The sequence below is a fragment of the Schistocerca serialis genome, chromosome 5 (genome assembly GCF_023864345.2).
Source record: "Schistocerca serialis cubense isolate TAMUIC-IGC-003099 chromosome 5, iqSchSeri2.2, whole genome shotgun sequence".
NCBI lineage: Eukaryota > Metazoa > Arthropoda > Insecta > Orthoptera > Acrididae > Schistocerca > Schistocerca serialis.
The window spans coordinates 745,169,144-745,190,562 of NC_064642.1; the positions used below are offsets into that span (position 1 = coordinate 745,169,144).

The following is a 21,419-nucleotide window of genomic DNA, read 5'->3' on the forward strand; positions in this document are numbered from 1 at the left end:
TGCTGTATTGCTATGTGATAATGATGTAGATAAAACTGAACTAATTTTCTTTGATTTCTTGGTGTATGCTTGATAACAGCACCCATCTTTGTGCAGGTTCCAGAAATTCACAGTAATGTGGAATCCATTTTTAAGCCTTGGCGAAGATGAAATTTGAAGAATGTGGTGTTGTTGTTGTGGTCTGCAGTCAAGAGACTGGTTTGATGCAGCTCTCCATGCTACTCTATCCTTTGCAAGTTTCTTCATTTCCAAGTAACTACTGCACCATGCATTCTTCTGAATCTGCTCAGTGTATTCATCTCTTGGTCTCCCTCTGTGGTTTTTACCCTCCAAACTGCCCTCCACTACTAAATTGGTGATCCCTTGATGCCTCAGAACATGTCCTACCAACCAGTCCTTTCTACTTGTCAAGTGGGGCCACTAATTCCTCTTCTCCCCAGTTCTATTCAGTACCTCCTCATTAGTTACATGATCTACCCATCTAACCTCCAACATTCTTCTGTAGCACCACATCTCAAAAGCTTCTATTCTCTTCTTGTCTAAACTATTTATCATACACATGTCACATCATACATACCTACACTCCATACAAATACTTTGAGAAACGACTTCCTGACACTTAAATCTATACAATGATTGCTATGGCACACTCATACGCAATAGTGTCAGTGATAGGTATCACAGTTTTACTGTTCCTGTGACCTTATCTCTGTCATCAGTAACACCACACAACCCCTTCTCCCAAATACTTAGCTCATGCCTCATATCCACGTAATAGTCCTAGATGCAAGTCCTGTCCTATATACATCCTCCCACCACCAGCCATAGGCAAGGAATACAGAGTGGACCAATCTATGCAGCACTCTGATGTAAGCAAGATTCTGGCAGCAGCAGCCTGTGGAAACTATAGAGGGCGTGTTTACACCAGCATCTATCATTTGTCACTGCACCTGGCAGCATCTGCTTTTAGCTTGTGGTACTGTTGTGATGTACCCCTCTGCACTGTCATTGTGTAGTGCTGGATCAGATGACAATGGCAGGGGATCCTGAATGTGGATGTAGATGAGGAATCAGGGACCTTAGTGAGGACTGATGGCATGTCTCTCTTCCCCATCCCTGTATCCACCTTGCAAGTGACCACGAACACCCCCCAAAAAACTGGTCACAGGGTGCATGCCCACATCCAGGGACACAGATGCTGTGGATGAACAGACTGTAGGTGGAACTCCAGAGGCATAGTGACACCTGTCCAGGAGCTCTGCCTCCACTGATCTCGGCCCAGGCTACAGGACGGTGATGATGGCAGTGGCACTATGTCAATTTCCATCGGCACTGCTCTAGATGGTGCTGACTGTGACAATTTGGCAGGTGGAGATGACTGCTGTTGTGGACCCCAGCAGCATGCTGCATCTGTAGGCAAAAATTCTGTGGCAGAATCACTGACATAAGAGTGTCACAGCTGGTTCTGGTGACACCGGTGCAGCCCAGAGGAACCTTGAATGATACGAAGTGAACAACCCAAAACTTTTATTATGAAGCTGTGGCCAAAAACGTTAAAGAAAGCTTCATGCTGTGGCTGAAACTTTGAAACTTTGTCTGACATGGAGGAATGAACTGTTTCCACATCAGCCGCAGAAGATGCAACAGGGTATGGTGATGACACCCCTGTAATAATTCTGCTGGTGACTTCTCATCACATGGCAAGAAGCAATAGGAATAAAGAAACACTTTAAGGTTTGCTCCGGTGTGTGGGAGGAATGGAGTTTCTTCCTGTGACTTTTGAAAATTTGAATGAACCATTCAGCTTCACCATTAAACTGAGGGTGTGAAGGAGCAGTAGTTACACAGTGTATGCTGTAATCAGCAGAAATGTTTTGAAAGTTGTTTGACATAAATTTTGGTCCATTGCCCAAGACAAGGATCTCAGGAAGACCTTCAAGACAAATAAAAGAAGACAAAACAGATACCTTATTAGCAGTAGATGTGGATGTCACGGTGACTACAAAAGGAAATTTTCTGTCATGTCTACCACCAACAACCATCGCATGTTCCAGAATGGACCAACAAAATCAATGTGTGTTTGTTGCCATCATCCGGGCTCAAAAATGTATTGCTGTACAGTGGACTGAAACTATGTACAAGCATTGCAATGAAAAGTTATTTGCTGAATTTGGACATTTGGACATTCATGCCCTGCCAAAGTGCAATGACATTGGACAAACTATGCCCCAGTGACCTTGATGCAAAAATGACAAAATTTTCCACAGAAGGGATTGAGGACTCACAACTCATACATTGTCATTCTCTGTTGGCAACAGCAAGACACCTGACCATACGGACAGCATGTGATGATGTGAAAAGTGGCTGCAGAATTTCTTTCAAGCGACGTGCCACCTGTGGTGCATGTATTGCAAAACTACCCAAAGAGCTGGGTAAGAAGCAATTGCTCCAACAACATGCTGAAAATTGAGAAGAAAATTCTGAAGAATTTCAAAATCTTGCGTATCGATTTAATAAAATTATTCCTCAGATGAATCAAACACTGTATAGGTACTGACTGGTAACTGAGACAATAAGTCAAGTGTTTGATTGTTGTGCAGTGGGTGTGTATGACTCACATTGATAATTAGACAATAATAGAGCTCAGGTTTGCAATTTTTGTGCTGTCCATGTTGGAACAGGCTTGGAATGATTGAACAAAACTGTTAATGGCTGATGTCCTGTAATAAAATAGAACTTCCAACCATACAAATATTGCTGAATATTGATAATGTCATAGATTGATAATGAAATAGATAATGACAAGTGCCTCTTTTTCATGTTGACTTCAATTGCACTCTACTTTGTTGAGAGTTTTTGAGGCAAAAGCAATGGGCTTATTAGGTGAAGCAATTCTGCGGGAGATCACATGTTCAATCCCATAAGAAGCATCCACAACCAAGACAACAGGGTTTGCAAGATTAAAATGAATAGGACAACAACAGCTTAACTTTGTGTCCTTCAACTGCCAAAATGTGCCCTGACATTCATGGGACCGCACACAAGGAACTCCTTTCCAGTGCAGTTGGTTATGTAATAGGTTAGCTTGTCCATGATGGTCTGTAGCTTATGGATGTTATGAGATCCCAGAAAATCTTTAATTGCAGACAAGTGCAAATGAGCAGGATGAATACCCTGTGAATTTATAATGTGTCATAAATATTTAAGTTCTTCATGGAAAAAGGAGCACTTTTCCTCATTACACTTTAAGCCAGCTGCAGCAAGCACATTAAACAAACATTGTAAATTTACCAGCTGTTCAGCAAACATGCTACCCATGACAGCAATATCATCCAGGTAGTTTGCACATGAAAGGACTTTGGCTGTTAATTGTTCTAGAGAACAAATAATAGCAGGAGCAGAAGGACTTCTGAACAGAATCTTTCAAAATGGAACAAACCTAGGTGTGTGTTGATCACAAGATATTGCTCAGACTGATCGTCCAGCAGTAACTGTAGGTATACCTTACTTAAATCAGTCTGTCCATTCTGTTCTCCAGTCATGGGAGAAGAAACTAAACCATTACTGTAGCTTTTAAATGAGCACAGAGATGTAACCTCCTGATGGCTTTCAAAGTACAATCGAGGGGATGTTCTCTTGCTCACAGAAATGGGTGGTATCACCCCATTGTTTTTCCATCATTAAGCTCCTGAGCACCCTGCTCACATATAGCCCAGGGCCAAGGCCGTGCACAATAAAATTATTATGGCACATTGTATGGTAACAGTAATGTACATCCCAAAATTTTTAGTATTTCCTAAGCCTGGTTCAAAAAGTTTGATGTATTTATTACACATCAGAAACATTAGTATGTGGCACTGAAACACTGATTTGTAACATGTTATCTTGTATGCACAGATTGAACAAATCAAATAAGTCCAAACGAAAAATTTTTGCAGTGTTCCTAAACATAGTACATGAAAGGAAACCGTCTTTATAATGTCATGAAAAGTTGCTGGCAAATTGCACACACCAAGTACTGGTATTTCATGTCCATTATAAGCAGACAAAACAGAAGAAGCTTCAGTAGCTGTAGGCACTGATCATTTTATATGTGTCTTTACTGAAGAGGGAAACAGATGCACCTGTGTCCAACTGGAATTTATTTGTCTCTTGAGCCACTGTTGATTGTAAAAATCCTTGTTCTCCTGTCTGTGGACTACAGCAGAAGCCTTCTGAAAAGTGGAAATATGAATCTTCATTTGCACTGGCCCTAATATTTCTGCTGACATTACATTCACTCACTGAAAGCCATGCTGTTGTCATACAGTCCCCCAGTGCCTGCCATGATAGCTTTGTTAACAGGTTGTCTGGATATGATGTTTTTTACCTCACCTGAAACGCCTTGTATCAGGACAATGACAAGCTGTACCATCATGATTCAAAAGTCAATGAAGAGAAGACTTCTTTTGCCTTATTGTGAAGTACACCTTGTGTTCCACCTGACTGAAAGGTTTTACTCTAGTTTTACTGTTCATCTATTCCCTGTTTGAATACACTTTTGCATTAACTTTAGACTGAGTTCCTTATGCACTGTGAACAAGAGAAGCAGATGGTTCCTCAAAATCAACTTCATCTGTGTTCACAATACTTTGAGACAATAGACAAAACTGTTTTTAGATCTGGATCTGGCAATTTTACTGTTAATGTTCTATCTGCTGCAGCTGAAAGTGAACACTCTTGTTTAGAGACATTTCTTGTTGGGGCTCATAAATGGTTAAACACTTTCCAGTATACACACAAGTAATAGCTGCAGTCCCTGGTGTTGTCCACAAGGTTTAATACCTGCCACACAAAGGCCCTGTACCTTGTTAATACTCATAATGAATGCAAGCCACGTAAGAAACTACAATTGCTTTAAATCAGTCATATTTGAATCAATAGAATGCAATGAATGAACACATCTTCACCCATATGAAAAAATGGTTAGTTGCACCAACTTTTGTTACATTTTTTGATAAGTATCTCATTGTGTCTTTGGAGAACTTGTCTTCTATTGTTTTAGCTCAGTTTTCATTGTTTCAAGTAGGGTTGCATTTGAACACAACTTGAACTGTTCAAACAGTTTATGTCACAGTTCAGGAAATCTTGGATTCTTTTCGATCTTTTGATTGGCCCGTGATCTAGTGACTTTTGTTGGTACTACATCTGTGACCTGCCTTAGTGTTTGTTTGAAACTGTGGATTTTAATAATAAAAATAACTGTGAAATGTAGACTAAAATACACTCATGTTCAGAAGAAACAGAACAGCTTGAACAACTGGAGATGGAACATTCATTTTCAGGAAATATGTACGTTAGTATGTTCTGCAGAAATGATGAGCATTTCAGTTGTCTCAATTCGACATGTGTCCTGTGGCCTAGTAGTCACAAGGTCTGCCATGGACCCTGATAACCTCTTCCATTTGTGATGACATCGGTGTATATAAGGTGTGAATGGTGTCTGTGGTGTAGCCATCCGTGCTGCAGTCACCTGGTTCCAAAGTTCATCTGTGGTGGCTGGCACTGGGTCGCAGTACTGCACCCGTTGTTTCACCATATCCCACACATCTCTGATTGGCAGCAAGTCTGGTGATCTGGTGGGTCAGGGCAATGGGCAGACATCCTGTGGCACCAAGAAAGCACATGTTCAAGCAGCAACATGTGGTCGTGCATTGTCCTGCTGAAAAATGGCATGCGGAATGTTGTGCAAAAAGGGTACAGTTCACAGTTCACTGGATGCCATTCACATAGGTCACACTGCTCCCAGTGCTCTGGCTGTGCACTGAATGCAATTTTCAATTGTATGCAATAGCATCCCACTCCATGAGTCTTTGAGTTGGCATTGTATGTTTTGCGTGAATCCAGTCACTGTGATGCCACTACTCCTGTCTGTGGCGAACCAAAATGTAACTATCATTTTCAAACATACAGAACCTGGATTTGTATGAACATACTATCTGATGCCATTCCTATCCCCAGTGACATTGTTCCATACCCCATACCTGTCTGGCATGTTTCTGCACATTCGTCAAAGGCTGGCAAAGCAGTGGACGACATTCACGTTACCCGTGACATAATAAAAGGCAATGGACTGGCACCACTGATAGTGTATGATGTGTTACACTGTTCTGCTGTTGTGCCAGAGCCAAAGAGGATGCAAATCTGTTCTACAATGCCATTCAGATGAGATATCAATCTTCTCAGGAGTGGTCTGGGTTGTGCAACCTGACCCATCTCGTCATTTTCTGTCGCCTTCTGTGAACCATTCTGCACACACCTTTTGCACTGCCAAAACACTTTGTCCCACGCAAGCTGTAGTTTCCCAGATGGATGCATCACATTCCCTAATGCCAATAATGCACCCTCTTTCAAACGGTATGGTTTGCACATACGTCTGCGATGCATCCTGTTTGTCTGCTCAAGTCACACTGTTCCATTACCTGCAGCTTATAGTAACAAAGAGAACTAGAGACACATTATATTGATAGGTGGTGTCACACCATGATATCGATGTTGACCTTGAACCTGTGGGCCGATGTGGTTCAAATGCTAATCATTTCTGCAGAACATACTAATGTAGATGTCCTGTGAATATGAACATCCTATCTCTAGTTGTTCAAGGTATTCTGTTTTTTTCTTAATATGAGTGTATCATCTAGGGTGTATGTCATACGTAACAGTGGCAAGTTGTTGTTGTTGTTGTGGTCTTCAGTCCTGAGACTGGCCTGATGCAGCTCTCCATGCTACTCTATCCCGTGCAAGCTTCTTCATCTCCCAGTACCTATTGCAACCTACATCCTTCTGAATCTGCTTAGTGTATTCATCTCTTGGTCTCCCTCTACGATTTTTACCCTCCACGCTGCCCTCCAATACTAAATTGGTGATCCCTTGATGCCTCAGAACATGTCCTACCAACCGATCCCTTCTTCTGGTCAAGTTGTGCCACAAACTTCTCTTCTCCCCAATCCTATTCAATACTTCCTCATTAGTTATGTGATCTACCCATCTAATCTTCAGCATTCTTCTGTAGCACCACATTTCGAAAGCTTCTATTCTCTTCTTGTCCAAACTATTTATCGTCCATGTTTCACTTCCATACATGGCTACACTCCATACAAATACTTTCAGAAATGACTTCCTGACACTTAAATCAATACTGGATGTTAACAAATTTCTCTTCTTCAGAAACGCTTTCCTTGCCATTGCCAGCCTACACTTTATATCCTCTCTACTTCGACCATCATCAGTTATTTTGCTCCCCAAATAGCAGAACTCCTTTACTACTTTAAGTGCCTCATTTCCTAATCTAATTCCCTCAGCATCACCCGACTTAATTAGACTACATTCCATTATCCTTGTTTTGCTTTTGTTGATGTTCATCTTATATCCTCCTTTCAAGACACTGTCCATTCCATTCAACTGCTCTTCCAAGTCCTTTGCTGTCTCTGACAGAATTACAATGTCATCGGCGAACCTCAAAGTTTTTATTTCTTCTCCATGAATTTTAATACCTACCCCGAATTTTTCTTTTGTTTCCTTTACTGCTTGCTCAATATACAGATTGAACAACATCGGGGAGAGGCTACAACCCTGTCTTACTCCCTTCCCAACCACTGCTTCCCTTTCATGTCCCTCGACTCTTATAACTGCCATCTGGTTTCTGTACAGATTGTAAATAGCCTTTCGCTCCCTGTATTTTACCCCTGCCACGTTCAGAATTTGAAAGAGAGTATTCCAGTCAACATTGTCAAAAGCTTTCTCTAAGTCTACAAATGCTAGAAACGTAGGTTTGCCTTTTCTTAATCTTTCTTCTAAGATAAGTCGTAAGGTCAGTATTGCCTCACGTGTTCCAGTGTTTCTACGGAATCCAAACTGATCTTCCCCGAGGTTGGCTTCTACTAGTTTTTCCATTCGTCTGTAAAGAATTCATGTTCAAGTAATCAATATAAAAGAGGTTGCAATCATGTTTCTGTCTATTCTTGATCTTTTCCTTGTCCCACGATGTAGTGATGGTTGATGATACTATCTGCAAGATGAGTATTGCCACTGTAATTTATTCTCAAGGTAGGAGTTACAGTCAGTTTACCACAATATATTTTGTTTGTTAGGCATTTAATTTTTCATCTGAATATGGAAATCTGAAGTAAAAAATGGAAACTCTGGTTTGGAATATCAAAAATATTAGGAAAAAGATAGATTGCTACTCACCAAAAAGATTACACATTGAGCTGCAGGTAGGCACGATGAAAGGACTTACACATTATAGCGTTTAGCAGAAGCCTTCTTCAGCAAAGAAACAACACACATATCCACACAAGCAATTAAACCTCAGGCACATATGGCCACTAACACCGGCAGCTTCTACCATAGCTCCGGTTCAAGCTGCTGGTGGTAGCGGTCATGTATGCCTAAGGCGTGCATGCTTTTGTGGATGAGTGTTTTGTTTCTTTGCTGAAGAAGATTTAGGGATCCTAGATGAAGTATAATGGATGCAATGATGTACACTGGTTGATCTTTCTGTATCTTTGCTTCACACAGTATCACTCTACAAAGTACATCACAAGCTTGCAGGATCACACCAAGAGAGACTAAAATCACAATACTTCTATCACACTTCTATTACAAATTGTCTTTGGGCTGTCGCTTGCTTGTCGATTTGTGTCACTACATCAGTACCTGTAACACCCCACTGCCCTACCTTTTTTCAACCCAAAGTCCAGAAGCCCAGGGTATGTTGGGGAACTGATGTTTTATGGTTCGTCCAGCTCCTGTACTCTCTGGTACCCGTTCCAGTGCGGTCTCATATTCATGGTAGGCACTCCAGGTTTTGTCATGAGCGCTGTGCTGGTCTGGTGGGGTAGGTCGTGGAGTCAGAGGTACCAGCAAGCTGTTCTTTCTCAGTTTCGTATCCAAGTGTGCTGACTTCAGTCATCACTTGATACTATATCAAATTACACAGGCCAAAGAAAAAAATTTTTTGAAAAACTTTTTTTACTTTGATAGCTGCTCTTTATAGATTTCTATGAGCTGAATCCAAATTTAGCCTTAGTTTTTTTGTATCACCCATAGTTTTTGAGCAATATGTTTTTTATTACATAGTATAAAAATTCTAGGCTATACAGCAAATGGGGAAATTGGTTTCACTTGTCAGCTAGAATATTGGTTTCACTTGTCGGCTGGAATTGGTTTGTATTTTCTTTCTCTATTTTCTTTGAAGCTTCTTGGGTAACTTTTTCTATGATGAGTCGCTTGCTGAACTTCTCGGTGAAGTGACCAACAGTAGCTCCCATCATGTCGGTGTTCCAGCGGTCCTGGTAGCGTTTATCTGTCACTAATTTTGGATGAATCAACAAACAGCCTCCAATCTTCCTTTTTGTATTCAATACCAAACTCATTCATCAGTCCTGGGATGTCTCAGGAGTACACTAAATCACCTTCTTGTTGCAAAAACTTGGGAAGTTGCTGCTCTCTCTTTCTATACATGTATATGCTGGTTCCAACTGCCAATAAGTTCTTTTCTTTTAATCTAGAGCCAAGAAACTCAGTTTTTTCTTTCGTTAATCCTAAATCCCTAACCAAATCGTTAAGCTTGGTCTCAGTAAACAAATTGGGCTCTAGACTTTCTATATTACAATGGAATTCATCATCATCTGGTTCATCTACATTAGATTGTACATCAGAAAATACTTCCATTGGAATAGAATTTAAATCATCTGGTGGTTCAGGAACCAGCAAATCTACACCATACACTGATCGGATGGCAGACGGAAGGTTAGGGTAGCTTATTACCTTCTTGTTGTACGAATTGTGAGCAGTGATATCAACACTGCAAAAGTAGCAATCATCGGAATGATTTCTTGGCTCCCTCCATATCATAGGAACAGAAAATATAAAGGATTTTTTCTCCTTTTTGGACCATTTTCTCAGATCTTCAACATACACATAACATACCTTATGCACTGCCCAAGATTTATCTTGATTACCAAGTTTAGGTCCAAAGTATGATAGATAAACCTTTTTCACAAAGTCTGTAATGTTTCTTTAGTGTTTTTTAATCACAAATTCACCACAGATATAATAAAAACTGTCAGTAGAGTTTTTACAACCACGATTAGACATTGTACTGAGCACATGTACAGGAAATAGGTAAGCGAGGTTAGGTTGACAGTAAACAAAACACCATCTGTTAACACAAAAATTGAATCAACCTTTTTTTCCAGCAAATGTTTTTCAGCAGTGCTACCAACATCATCTACATTCATTACCCTCCTTTTTAAATTATTTTAACTATATAAAAGCTATTAAATTCTATAAAAAATAGATCAATTTAATAAATGTAACTGTAAAATGTGAAGAAATGGTGGATGATACAGTTTTTTAAATATCATATTTGGATTTCCCACCCTAAAAAACATAAGAATAAGGTATTTTCAGCAAAAAAATTCCATTGTTGGCCTGTATTATATTCAAATCTCAGTGTAATATTGACTATAAACCTTTGATACACAGTTCTGACTTATAATTCTCTTAGGTCACAGCCAGATCTGAGCTAAGATGATGCTGTCACTGTAGGTGATGATTACAGAGTGGGCTGAGCTGTGTTGCACTTCGATGTAAGTAAGCTTTCAGCAGTGTCAGCATATGGAAACTCTAGAGGGCAAGCCTATACAATACAGACATCTCAGTTGTTGTTATGTCTGGCAGCATCTGTCTTTAGCTTCAGATGCTGTAGTGAGGTATCAAGTGTAACCTGAGACCTCTCTCTTTGGTTGGCACCACAATTTCCCAGTCACACTGTCATCATCAGTAAATTCTGGTTACATGCTAAGGCACTAATGTTAGTATCCATACACTTGTGGATGCACAGGAACTGTAATTGAGAGTATCAAGTGAAAACTGGAAATCCTTGTATCCATTTTCAAATGTTCCATTACAAAATAAAACTCATTAGCACTGCCTTATTTTAATTGTTGCATCACTGCAAAGATGGGTGATATAGATACTAGTGCCAATAGCATAGATGAAATCGCTAAAATCGATGAAAGCTTCAGGTCCTGATGGAATCTCTTGCAGATTCTATACAGAGTTTGTGACTGAATTAGCCATCTTTTAATAATTATATACTGGGCCTTGTAGTTGGTAGCAACCACAGGTCACATTTGACTGCAACAAGGAAAGCAGAAGTGATCCACAAAACTATTGTCCAATATCCATGACATACGTTGGCTGTATAATCTCACAAAATATTTTTAGCTCAAACATAATAAGGTATCTTAAACAGAATGACCTCCTTTGCGTCAACCAGCATAAATTCCAGAAATGTCGGTCATTTGAAACCAAATTCTCACTTTTCCCACATGACATTCTGAAAGCCACTGATCAAGGCAGTCATGTAGATTTAATATTTCATGACTACCAAAATGCATTTGAGTCAATACCACATCCACACTTATTATCAAAAGTATGACAGTACGGGGTATCAAGCAAAACTTGTGGTTGGAGTGAGGATTTCTCAGTAGGATGGACACAACATAATATCTTGGGTGGAGAGTCATCGACAGATGTAGAAGTAACTTCAGGAGTGCCCAGGAAAGTGTGTTCAGATCCTTGCTTTATATTAATGACCTTGCAGACAATATTAATAGTAATGTCAGACTTTTCACAGATTATGCACTTATCTACAATGCGGTATTGTCTGAAAGAAGCTGTACAAATATTCTGTCAAACTGTGATAAGATTTCAAAGTGGTGCAAAGATTGCTCATGTACTGTAAGTCTACAGAATTGTAAAATAGTGTATATTAAGTGTAAATCTAAAAGGGATTTGCTACAGTAACTGTACTTCACAAAATGGTGGATATGAAGAGAAAGCTTTTCAGAGCTGTGCTCACTGAGTGCTTCCTGAGTTCAGCACTTAGAAGATTGAACAAGTTTACTAAAGACTGCCTACACTACACTTGTTCATCCTCTTCTTGAGTACTACTGCATGACGCATGATCTGCATCAGCTAGGATTGATAGAGGACATCGAAAAAGTTCAAAAAGGGCAGCTCATTTTGTATTATTGTGAAACAGGGAAGAGAGTGTCAGAGATATGATACAAGAGATTGGATAGAAATCATTAAAATAAAGGTGTTTATTGTTGCATAGGAAGAAATAATCAATGTAATAAAATAAGTGAAATCAGAAGTCTCAAGGAAAGGTTTAAGTGTTCGTTTTTCCCATGCACTGTTTGACAGTGGAACAGTACAGAAATAGCTTGAATGCAGTTCGATGAACCCTCTGCCAGGCACTTAACTGTGAATTGCAGAGTAGTCATGTAGATATAGTTGTATGTAGAGGTGAGTCAGATATTTGATATTGGTTTTTAATCTTTTCAGATTGGTGTTTTCAGTGTACCTACCTTAATTGTCTGTTCTCGGTGGTCTGTGGTATCTCATGTCATCCCTGATATGAATTTTGTTGATCATTTACCCTCAGCACTAGCAGTTTGTTTGAATTATGTTGCATTCAGTAACTCACTTGTTAATCCTCTGAAGAATATGATTTAATCATACTATCCACACATAGCATTTTTGACAAATGTTGACTCTTTTTGCTCAGGTATTGTAACAATATAAGACACTTTGCTGTGACATATTATATTAAGTATAAATCTAAAAGAGATTTGCTACAGTAACTGCTTGTCTTCCTCTGCACAGCAGTGGCAACTGATTCCATGCTTGGCTGCTACTTTTGCGCTGAAAATTGTCTCTGATGCCTTTTGTGAATTGATAACAGATGTCCAAGTAAAATCTTTCCTTGGAACAAATAAAGAAGAACTGGTAAGGCCATTGTACTTAATACATCATTAATTATTCAGCAAATTATTATGTATTTATTAAACTGCTGCGCAAAATCTGTTATAAAATTATTATTTGAAGGAGCCTGCAGGCTATAGAATTGAGACTGTTGATAGCAACAGAAATAAGCAATAGTTTTAAGCTTTGATTCAGTCCACAGATTGAGAGTATTATTGATACAATCACGTGATTATTTAAACCTATTTTCTTTTTTCATTTATTTTAATTTTCTTATGTATCTTGTTATAAACCGGTATAGGATAGTATAAATTATTTATCCTTTTTCATATTTCTCAAGATAATAGCTTGAGAATTTTCTATATGTTCTTCATAACATTTTCATTACTTTTGTATTTGCTTCAAGGTATAGTGATGTGATCATTTCATTTGTGTATGGCAAATTAGATATACAAGGGTGGTTGGTAGGTGGTAAATTTCCATGAAGGAATGGAACATTTTTATTGTGCCTTCATCGTTGGTAAGCTTGATTCTTCCGAGAAACATATAAATAATTTCAACAATGTACAATGTGCAGTTAATTCCTGAAAACTGTCTGAATTGCTCAGCATGTCAGTTGTGATTGAAAATGGAGAAAACCAAGTTTTGTGCAGTTATTAAACATTTTCATTTGAATGCTTGGACCACCACAAAAATCGAAACAGATCTGTATCATGTTATGCAGAATCTACACTATCACTGAAGACCATTTACTTTTGGATTAATGAATTTAAACATGGTTGGACAAGTACCGATGACAAAGCACACTCTGGCCATGCAGTTGAGGTCACCACAAACCAGTGACAAAATCCATGATATGGTAACGCAATACTGCTGAATACAAATTCATGAAACTGCAGAGGCTGTAGGCATTCCAACTGTGCAAGTGCATAATGTAATCTATGAAGAAGCCGTATATGAAGTGGGTGCCACAATTCCCTCACAGTCAACCAAAAGCGCATCCAACACAACATTTCAGCACAACCTCTGGTGATATTTAATTGCAATTCAGAAGACTTCTTGTGCCAATTTGTCACTATTGATGAATTCTGAAGCCATCATTGAACACCAGAGTCAAAATGGCAGTCAAAACAATGGACAAGAAGAAGCGTACAGAAGACCAGTTTGTTAGCTGGTAAGGTGATGGCCACTGCTCTTTGGGATTCCCAAGAATTAATCCTCTTTGATTACTTGTAAAAAGTCAGAACCATAATTGAACCCTAATATGCTTCATTGTTGGAAAGCCTGAATCTTGTGTTGCCTGAAAAAAGACCAAGGTTGGCACACTAGAAAGTGCTGTTTCACCAGAATAATGCACCATCTCACACATCAGCATTAACAATGGCGAAAGTACAAGAATTGGGCTTTGAATTGGTTCCTCGCCAACGCCATTCGTCAGGTGTACCCTCAAGTGATATTATCCTGTTCCCTAACTTGAAACGAAGAAATATTCATCAAATAAGGAAATAATAGTTGCAATCAATGAGTATTTTGCAGAGTTTGGCAGAATCTATTTTTATCATTTTTAGGTTAGGTGGCCTTGGGCAAGTACAGAAAGGGCAACAGCCTCAACGGGTGCAGGGCAAAGTCAGGACATGCGGGGACCAAGCAGCAATCGGTATTGTAATTGTAAACTGTCGAAGCTGCATCGGTCAAGTACCGGAACTTCAAGCGCTGATAGAAAGCACCAAAGCCGAAATCGTTATAGGTACAGAAAGCTGGTTGAAGCCAGAGATAAATTCTGCCGAAATTTTTACAAAGGCACAGACGGTGTTTAGAAAGGATAGATTGCATGCAACCAGTGGTGGAGTGTTTGTCGCTGTTAGTAGTAGTTTATCCTGTAGTGAAATAGAAGTGGATAGTTCCTGTGAATTATTATGGGTGGAGGTTACACTCAACAACCGAGCTAGGTTAATAATTGGCTCCTTTTACCAACCTCCCGACTCAGCAGCATTAGTGGCAGAACAACTGAGAGAAAATTTGGAATACATTTCACATAAATTTTCTCAGCATGTTATAGTCTTAGGTGGAGATTTCAATTTACCAGATATAGACTGGGACACTCAGATGTTTAGAACAAGTGGTAGGGACAGAGCATCGAGTGACATTATACTGAGTGCACTATCCGAAAGTTATCTCAAGCAATTAAACAGAGAACCGACTCATGGAGATAACATCTTGGACCTACTGATAACAAACAGACCCGAACTTTTCGACTCTGTATGTACAGAACAGGGAATCAGTGATCATAAGGCCGTTGCAGCATCCCTGAGTATGTAAGTTAGTAGGAATATAAAAAAAGGGAGGAAGGTTTATCTGTTTAGCAAGAGTAATAGAAGGCAGATTTCAGACTACCTAACAGATCAAAACGAAAATTTCTGTTCCGACACTGACAATGTTGAGTGTTTATGGAAAAAGTTCAAGGCAATCGTAAAATGCGTTTTAGACAGGTACGTGCCGAGTAAAACTGTGAGGGACGGGAAAAACCCACCGTGGTACAACAACAAAGTTAGGAAACTACTGCGAAATCAAAGAGAGCTTCACTCTAAGTTTAAACCCAGCCAAAACCTCTCAGACAAACAGAAGCTAAACGATGTCATAGTTAGCGTAAGGAGGGCTATGCGTGAAGCGTTCAGTGAATTCGAAAGTAAAATTCTATGTACCGACTTGACAGAAAATCCTAGGAAGTTCTGGTCTCACATTAAATCAGTAAGTGGCTCGAAACAAGGATGACACGCGTAAAGCTGAAATACTAAACACCTTTTTCCAAAGCTGTTTCACAGAGGAAGACCGCACTGCAGTTCCTTCTCTAAATCCTCGCACAAACGAAAAAATGGCTGACATCGAAATAAGTGTCCAAGGAATAGCAAAGCAACTGGAATCACTCAACAGAGGAAAGTCCACTGGACCCGACGGGATACCAATTCGATTCTACACAGAGTACGTGAAAGAACTTGCCCCCCTTCTAACAGCCGTGTACCGCAAGTCTCTAGAGGAACGGAAGGTTCCTAATGATTGGAAAAGAGCACAGGTAGTCCCAGTCTTCAAGAAGGGTCGTCGAGCAGATGCGCAAAAGTATAGACCTATATCTCTGACGTCGATCTGTTGTAGAATTTTAGAACATGTTTTTTGCTCGAGTATCATGTCGTTTTTGGAAACCCAGAATCTACTATGTAGGAATCAACATGGATTCCGGAAACAGCGATCGTGTGAGACCCGACTCGCTTTATTTGTTCATGAGACCCAGAAAATATTAGATACAGGCTCCCAGGTAGATGCTATTTTTCTTGACTTCTGGAAGGCGTTCGATACAGTTCCGCACTGTCGCCTGATAAACAAAGTAAGAGCCTACGGAATATCAGACCAGCTGTGTGGCTGGATTGAAGAGTTTTTAGCAAACAGAACACAGCATGTTGTTATCAATGGAGAGACGTCTACAGACATTAAAGTAACCTCTGGCGTGCCACAGGGGAGTGTTATGGGACCATTGCTTTTCACAGTATATATAAATGACCTAGTAGATAGTGTCGGAAGTCCCATGCGGCTTTTCGCGGATGATGCTGTAATATATAGAGAAGTTGCAGCATTAGAAAATTGTAGTGAAATGCAGGAAGATCTGCAGCGGATAGGCACTTGGTGCAGGGAGTGGCAACTGACCCTTAATGTAGACAAATGTAATGTATTGCGAATACATAGAAAGAAGGATCCTTTATTGTATGATTATATGATAGTGGAACAAACACTGGTAGCAGTTACTTCTGTAAAATATCTGGGAGTATGCATGCGGAACGATTTGAAGTGGAATGATCATATAAAATTAATTGTTGGTAAGGCGGGTACCAGGTTGAGATTCATTGGGAGAGTCCTTAGAAAATGTAGTCCATCAACAAAGGAGGTGGCTTACAAAACACTCGTTCGACCTATACTTGAGTATTGCTCATCAGTGTGGGATCCGTACCAGATCGAGTTGACGGAGGAGATAGAGAAGATCCAAAGAAGAGCGGCACGTTTCGTCACAGGGTTATTTGGTAACTGTGATAGCGTTACGGAGATGTTTAACAAACTCAAGTGGCAGACTCTGCAAGAGAGGCGCTCTGCATCGCGGTGTAGCTTGCTCGCCAGGTTTCGAGAGGGTGCATTTCTGGATGAGGTATCAAATATATTGCTTCCCCCTACTTATACCTCCCGAGGAGATCACGAATGTAAAATTAGAGAGATTAGAGCACGCACGGAGGCTTTCAGACAGTCGTTCTTCCCGCGAACCATACGCGACTGGAACAGGAAAGGGAGGTAATGACAGTGGCACATAAAGTGCCCTCTGCCACACACCGTTGGGTGGCTTGCGGAGTATAAATGTAGACATAGATGAAAAGCTTGAGGACCACTACACAGGATAGGGTAGCATGGAGAGCAGCATCAAACCAGTCTTTGTATTGAAGACCACAAGAACAACAGCAACTTCTCCAACAAAATATAGTGTAACTGAAACCAATAAATCATGGGCTTTGCTACATGCATATTTATGTCTTACAATAACTGAGAGGTTTTTCATGTGTAGTTACATCATAAAAATGATTAAACTTACAATTAAAAATTATGCTTTTACATAAGTTCACACATTGAAAAAGTCATACAACAAATGGAAATTCTGTTTGTATACTTTATATCATCTTGAATGTGTTTTTATGTATAAAGTTTCATGATAACAATTACATTTAAAATATTAACTTTATTTTTAATTACAAAATTGATTTTCAAACCAACATTTATATAGACTCCAGATTTGGTATTGAATTTTATTCACCTGTCATTCCTAACTTAACTTACATTCTTCTGAAAAGCTAATTTAGGAACTGATGAAATGCCGATTTTTTTTACTAAAGTAAATTTATCTAAAATAATTATTTGAAAACCAAAAGCAAACCTTCTTGACCATAAAGTAACTATAAAATCATATGCAGGTGTCAACATGATTGACTGTGTTAGTATTTATCTACTAAATACATGTTCTACATGGGATCAGTGTATCAGGATGAAAATCAGTGCTGGCATCAATGAGTTCATAATGTTATTTTATGGTCTTCCATAAAGCATATACCTAGGTTTTGTAACAGATAAAGTGATACAAAAAAGATATTTAACATGTGCCCAAATTAACAAAAGAATTAGTCTGTTGACAGTAAATATCAGAAGTTGATGACAAGCAACTTCAACAGTTGGTAGACACTGAGAATAGAAAAGTATGTAAGATATTCACAAGCTGCTTCTATTGTTCTACGGAAGGTATGTGAATGACAGTTAAGAAGTCAGTAGATGAAATAGCAGATGAAACCCAAGGTTCAGTGAGAACATAGATACTTAAGGATTGTATTGTCTGTAAAATACAACTCACAGAAACCTTTGCTGCACTTGGTAGTAAGCTGGTAAGGTAAGAACCGCTTCTCGACTGACAGTAGCCAAGGCTTGGAAATACACAGATGCGGTCATCGAAGACTGCATGGGGCACACAGGTAATGAGAAGAGAGCACTGGAGAAGACAATTTGTCAGACTAGTGACTGGCAAACAGTGATTGAGGAGGTGAGTTGAATGGTAATGAGTTACGTGGGATGTGGATTTTGCTTGGGGCTGCAGCTGCCCAGCTTCCAGTGTGCACTAGAAGCCCCATGTCCAGCTACTAAAAGATACCTGGGTTGACAAAACACAAATTGAGTTCTACTTCCATTAAACCTACAGAACTTACAAATAAACCAAAATCATATGTCAATAAAATGAGTGCATTGTATTTAAGCAGATGACGGTATGATAAAAAATTAAGAAATTTGCAAGGGCTCACATAAATGATTGCTTGCACATGACAATTATAAAAATCTGTAGAATATGAATGTATATAAGTAAATTCACAAACAAAATAAATGTCAAATGGTAGCTGAGTGTGCCAGTTGGTACCACTGACCATCTTTCTATGTTGCAACAGATTTTTACTGTACCTAACTATGCAAATGTGACAAAACTTGAAATATTCAATACATACATGTAGTGTAAATGCAGCATCATATAGCCTTAATAAATTCATTTCTCCTGATATGTTAAATGTTCAGATATAACATATATTTTGTATTTAATTAAGCAAAAGATATATATCATTTGAATATGGTGCAACACATGTCATTTCTGAAAACACCATTGAAAAAGAGCTTAAAAAATGTTTAGTTTAATTTGCCCAAGTTTACAGTTGTAGATAAATATTTTATGATATTTTATTATTTCACATCCTGCATGTGTGTGTGTGTGTGCGTGTTTAGTTATTAGTGAACCAGTAGAAATAGGATGATGTTTGTGGTCGGTAAATGACCAATGAAAAGAGGGACTCCTCACTATATATTAGAGATAAGGCAATTTTATTGGAAATTTTATTGCTGAGCCACATATTTTATATTCAGGAAGTGCACTGAAGCATGATTGAATGTGTTTGTACGTAAGGGAAAACACGGGTCACCTTTTGTCCATCACAGTTTCACTATTGACTCTCTATCCTTTTCCTGTATATATCTCGGTCATTGAGTGGGGCATATTAGTTGAAGTATATCAACTTCTCCAGTTTTCTTTCTGTTTCACCTCAATTCCCATTTCTCACCATTCCTTCTCAAGTTCAGTAACACACGCAGTTCATGTGTTTCCTCGTGTCCTACTTGTTGTCTCTTATAATATTTTGGCGTTTATCTCTGTACTTATCCTGACCACATATCCCACAAAAATTACCCTTTCTAGTCTTATGTCTTCTGATGTTGTCCTGGTAAAGCTATAAAGCTCTTGTCTAGGTATTCACAGCCATCTGTCAGCACCTCCTTTAGGGCCCCGTATTTTCCTCTATTTCTCTCTTCTTTCTCTTCCCCCACCATGTCTTTTTAATGTTATCCTCTCAGCCACATATAGTACTGCATTCCTCACTGTAGCCTTGTAGTGTCTAATCTCTGAGTTCAACAATACATTCTTTTTATTGTATTGTATATTTTCTGTCGTATAGTTCACAAAGTGAACAGCTAGCCAGGAACAACGTTCATAATATAGCAAAAGTTGTCATAAGTGATCACAAACAGTCCAGGGAGCAATCTGAATCGAAAGCATACCCACAGGCAAGGTCAATCACACTGCTAATCAATGGCGTGTATCAAAGGCTCTGAAGAAGTAGTGAGATGGAGTGACAAGCGTGGGCCCACAGTATTTACTAGCACTCTCGTGACCTGCTTGTGGCTGCAGTGGCTCCTTCCCCAGAGTGAGCTGCAGCCATCCCTAAGTACCTCTGACCTTCCCTCCATCTTTGAAAACATAATGTAGCTGGATAGATAAAAAATCTACTCACCAAATGGCAGCAGGAGAACACACACATATAAAGGTGAAGGAGAAAGTGGCTCCTTCATGTGGCAGAAAGGTTGAAGGTGAAGGAAGAGGAAAGAAGGATCAAGGAAAAGACCTTTCAAGGGTTAGGAAATGGGGAGAGTTTGGAAAAGTCATCCAGAACCTTGGGTCAGCAGAGACTTGCCAAATGGAATGAGAAGGGAAGACTGATTGTTGGGGACTATACTGGATGAGATTTGAAAACCTGAGAGCTTAGAGGTGGAAGATTGAGTAATAAGCTCGACAGAGATTACTGACAATATGTCATGCAAGAATTAATAAGAGTAAAAAGCTAAGTGGAAGTGGGAAGTGGGGAGAGATAGACAAACAGAAAACAAAAAGATGTAGAAAACTAGAAAGGAATGAGGAAAGGAATAGTTACTGAGAGAGGATGCTGAGACTGAAGAAATTAATGTAAATTAAGGTCAAGTGTGTCATGAGAATTGAGGACATGTTGGAATGCCAGTTCCCACCTGTGCAGTTCTGAGATGCTAGTGTCTGGGGAAAGAATCCAGATGGCATGTGTGGTAAAACAGACACTGAGGTTGCAGCTTTAATGTTGTAGAGCACGCTGTACAACTGGATATTGTTTGTTGCCAGTATACACCCTCTGTCTATGTCCATTCATACTGACATAACTTGCTGGTAATCATACCAGTGTAATAGGCTGAACAGTGCTTACATAACAGTTGTTACATGGCATGTGTTGTTTCACAGATGGCTCCCCGTTTGATAGTATATATCTTGCCAGTTACAGGACTGATATGGGGGTGGTAGGAGCATGCATAGGTCAAGTCTTACAGTGGCGACAGTCACAGGAGTAGGAGCCATAGGGTAGAGAAATGGGTGTAGAAGGAGCGTAGGGCCTGATCAGGATATTGCAGAGGTGGGGATTTGGTGGGGAGGGATGTTGCAGGGTGGATGGGTGGGGGGTGGGGGGCAGATAACTACAGAAAGCTATTTTAGGTGTGGCGACATTTCAGGTCATGAATTAAGAAGTAATAGGCTTGTCAAAGTAGGTGATTAATACATTGAAGACTAGATTAATACTGAGTGACCAAAGGTTAGCTCCTAAGTTGCTTTTTGGGTTCAGCAGTGTCACAATTGATTGTGATGGCTCAGGAAATTGGCTTTTAACATAGGCTGGTGGGTGAGGTAATTACTT

At 39.5% G+C, this 21,419-nt stretch overlaps 1 protein-coding gene across 2 annotated transcripts in view; it reads left to right on the forward strand.

The window, feature by feature from the left end:
- The window catches only part of LOC126480834 (peroxisomal acyl-coenzyme A oxidase 3-like), a 324,948-nt gene that overhangs the window by 169,367 nt on the left and 134,162 nt on the right, over positions 1-21,419 (forward strand). Inside the window, exon 9 of one of the 2 annotated variants that reach the window (XM_050104178.1) lies at positions 12,721-12,843. In XM_050104178.1, coding sequence (XP_049960135.1) covers positions 12,721-12,843 — 123 coding nt within the window. The remainder of the gene's footprint in view (positions 1-12,720; positions 12,844-21,419) is intronic. The other variant, XM_050104179.1, reaches the window with a different exon arrangement.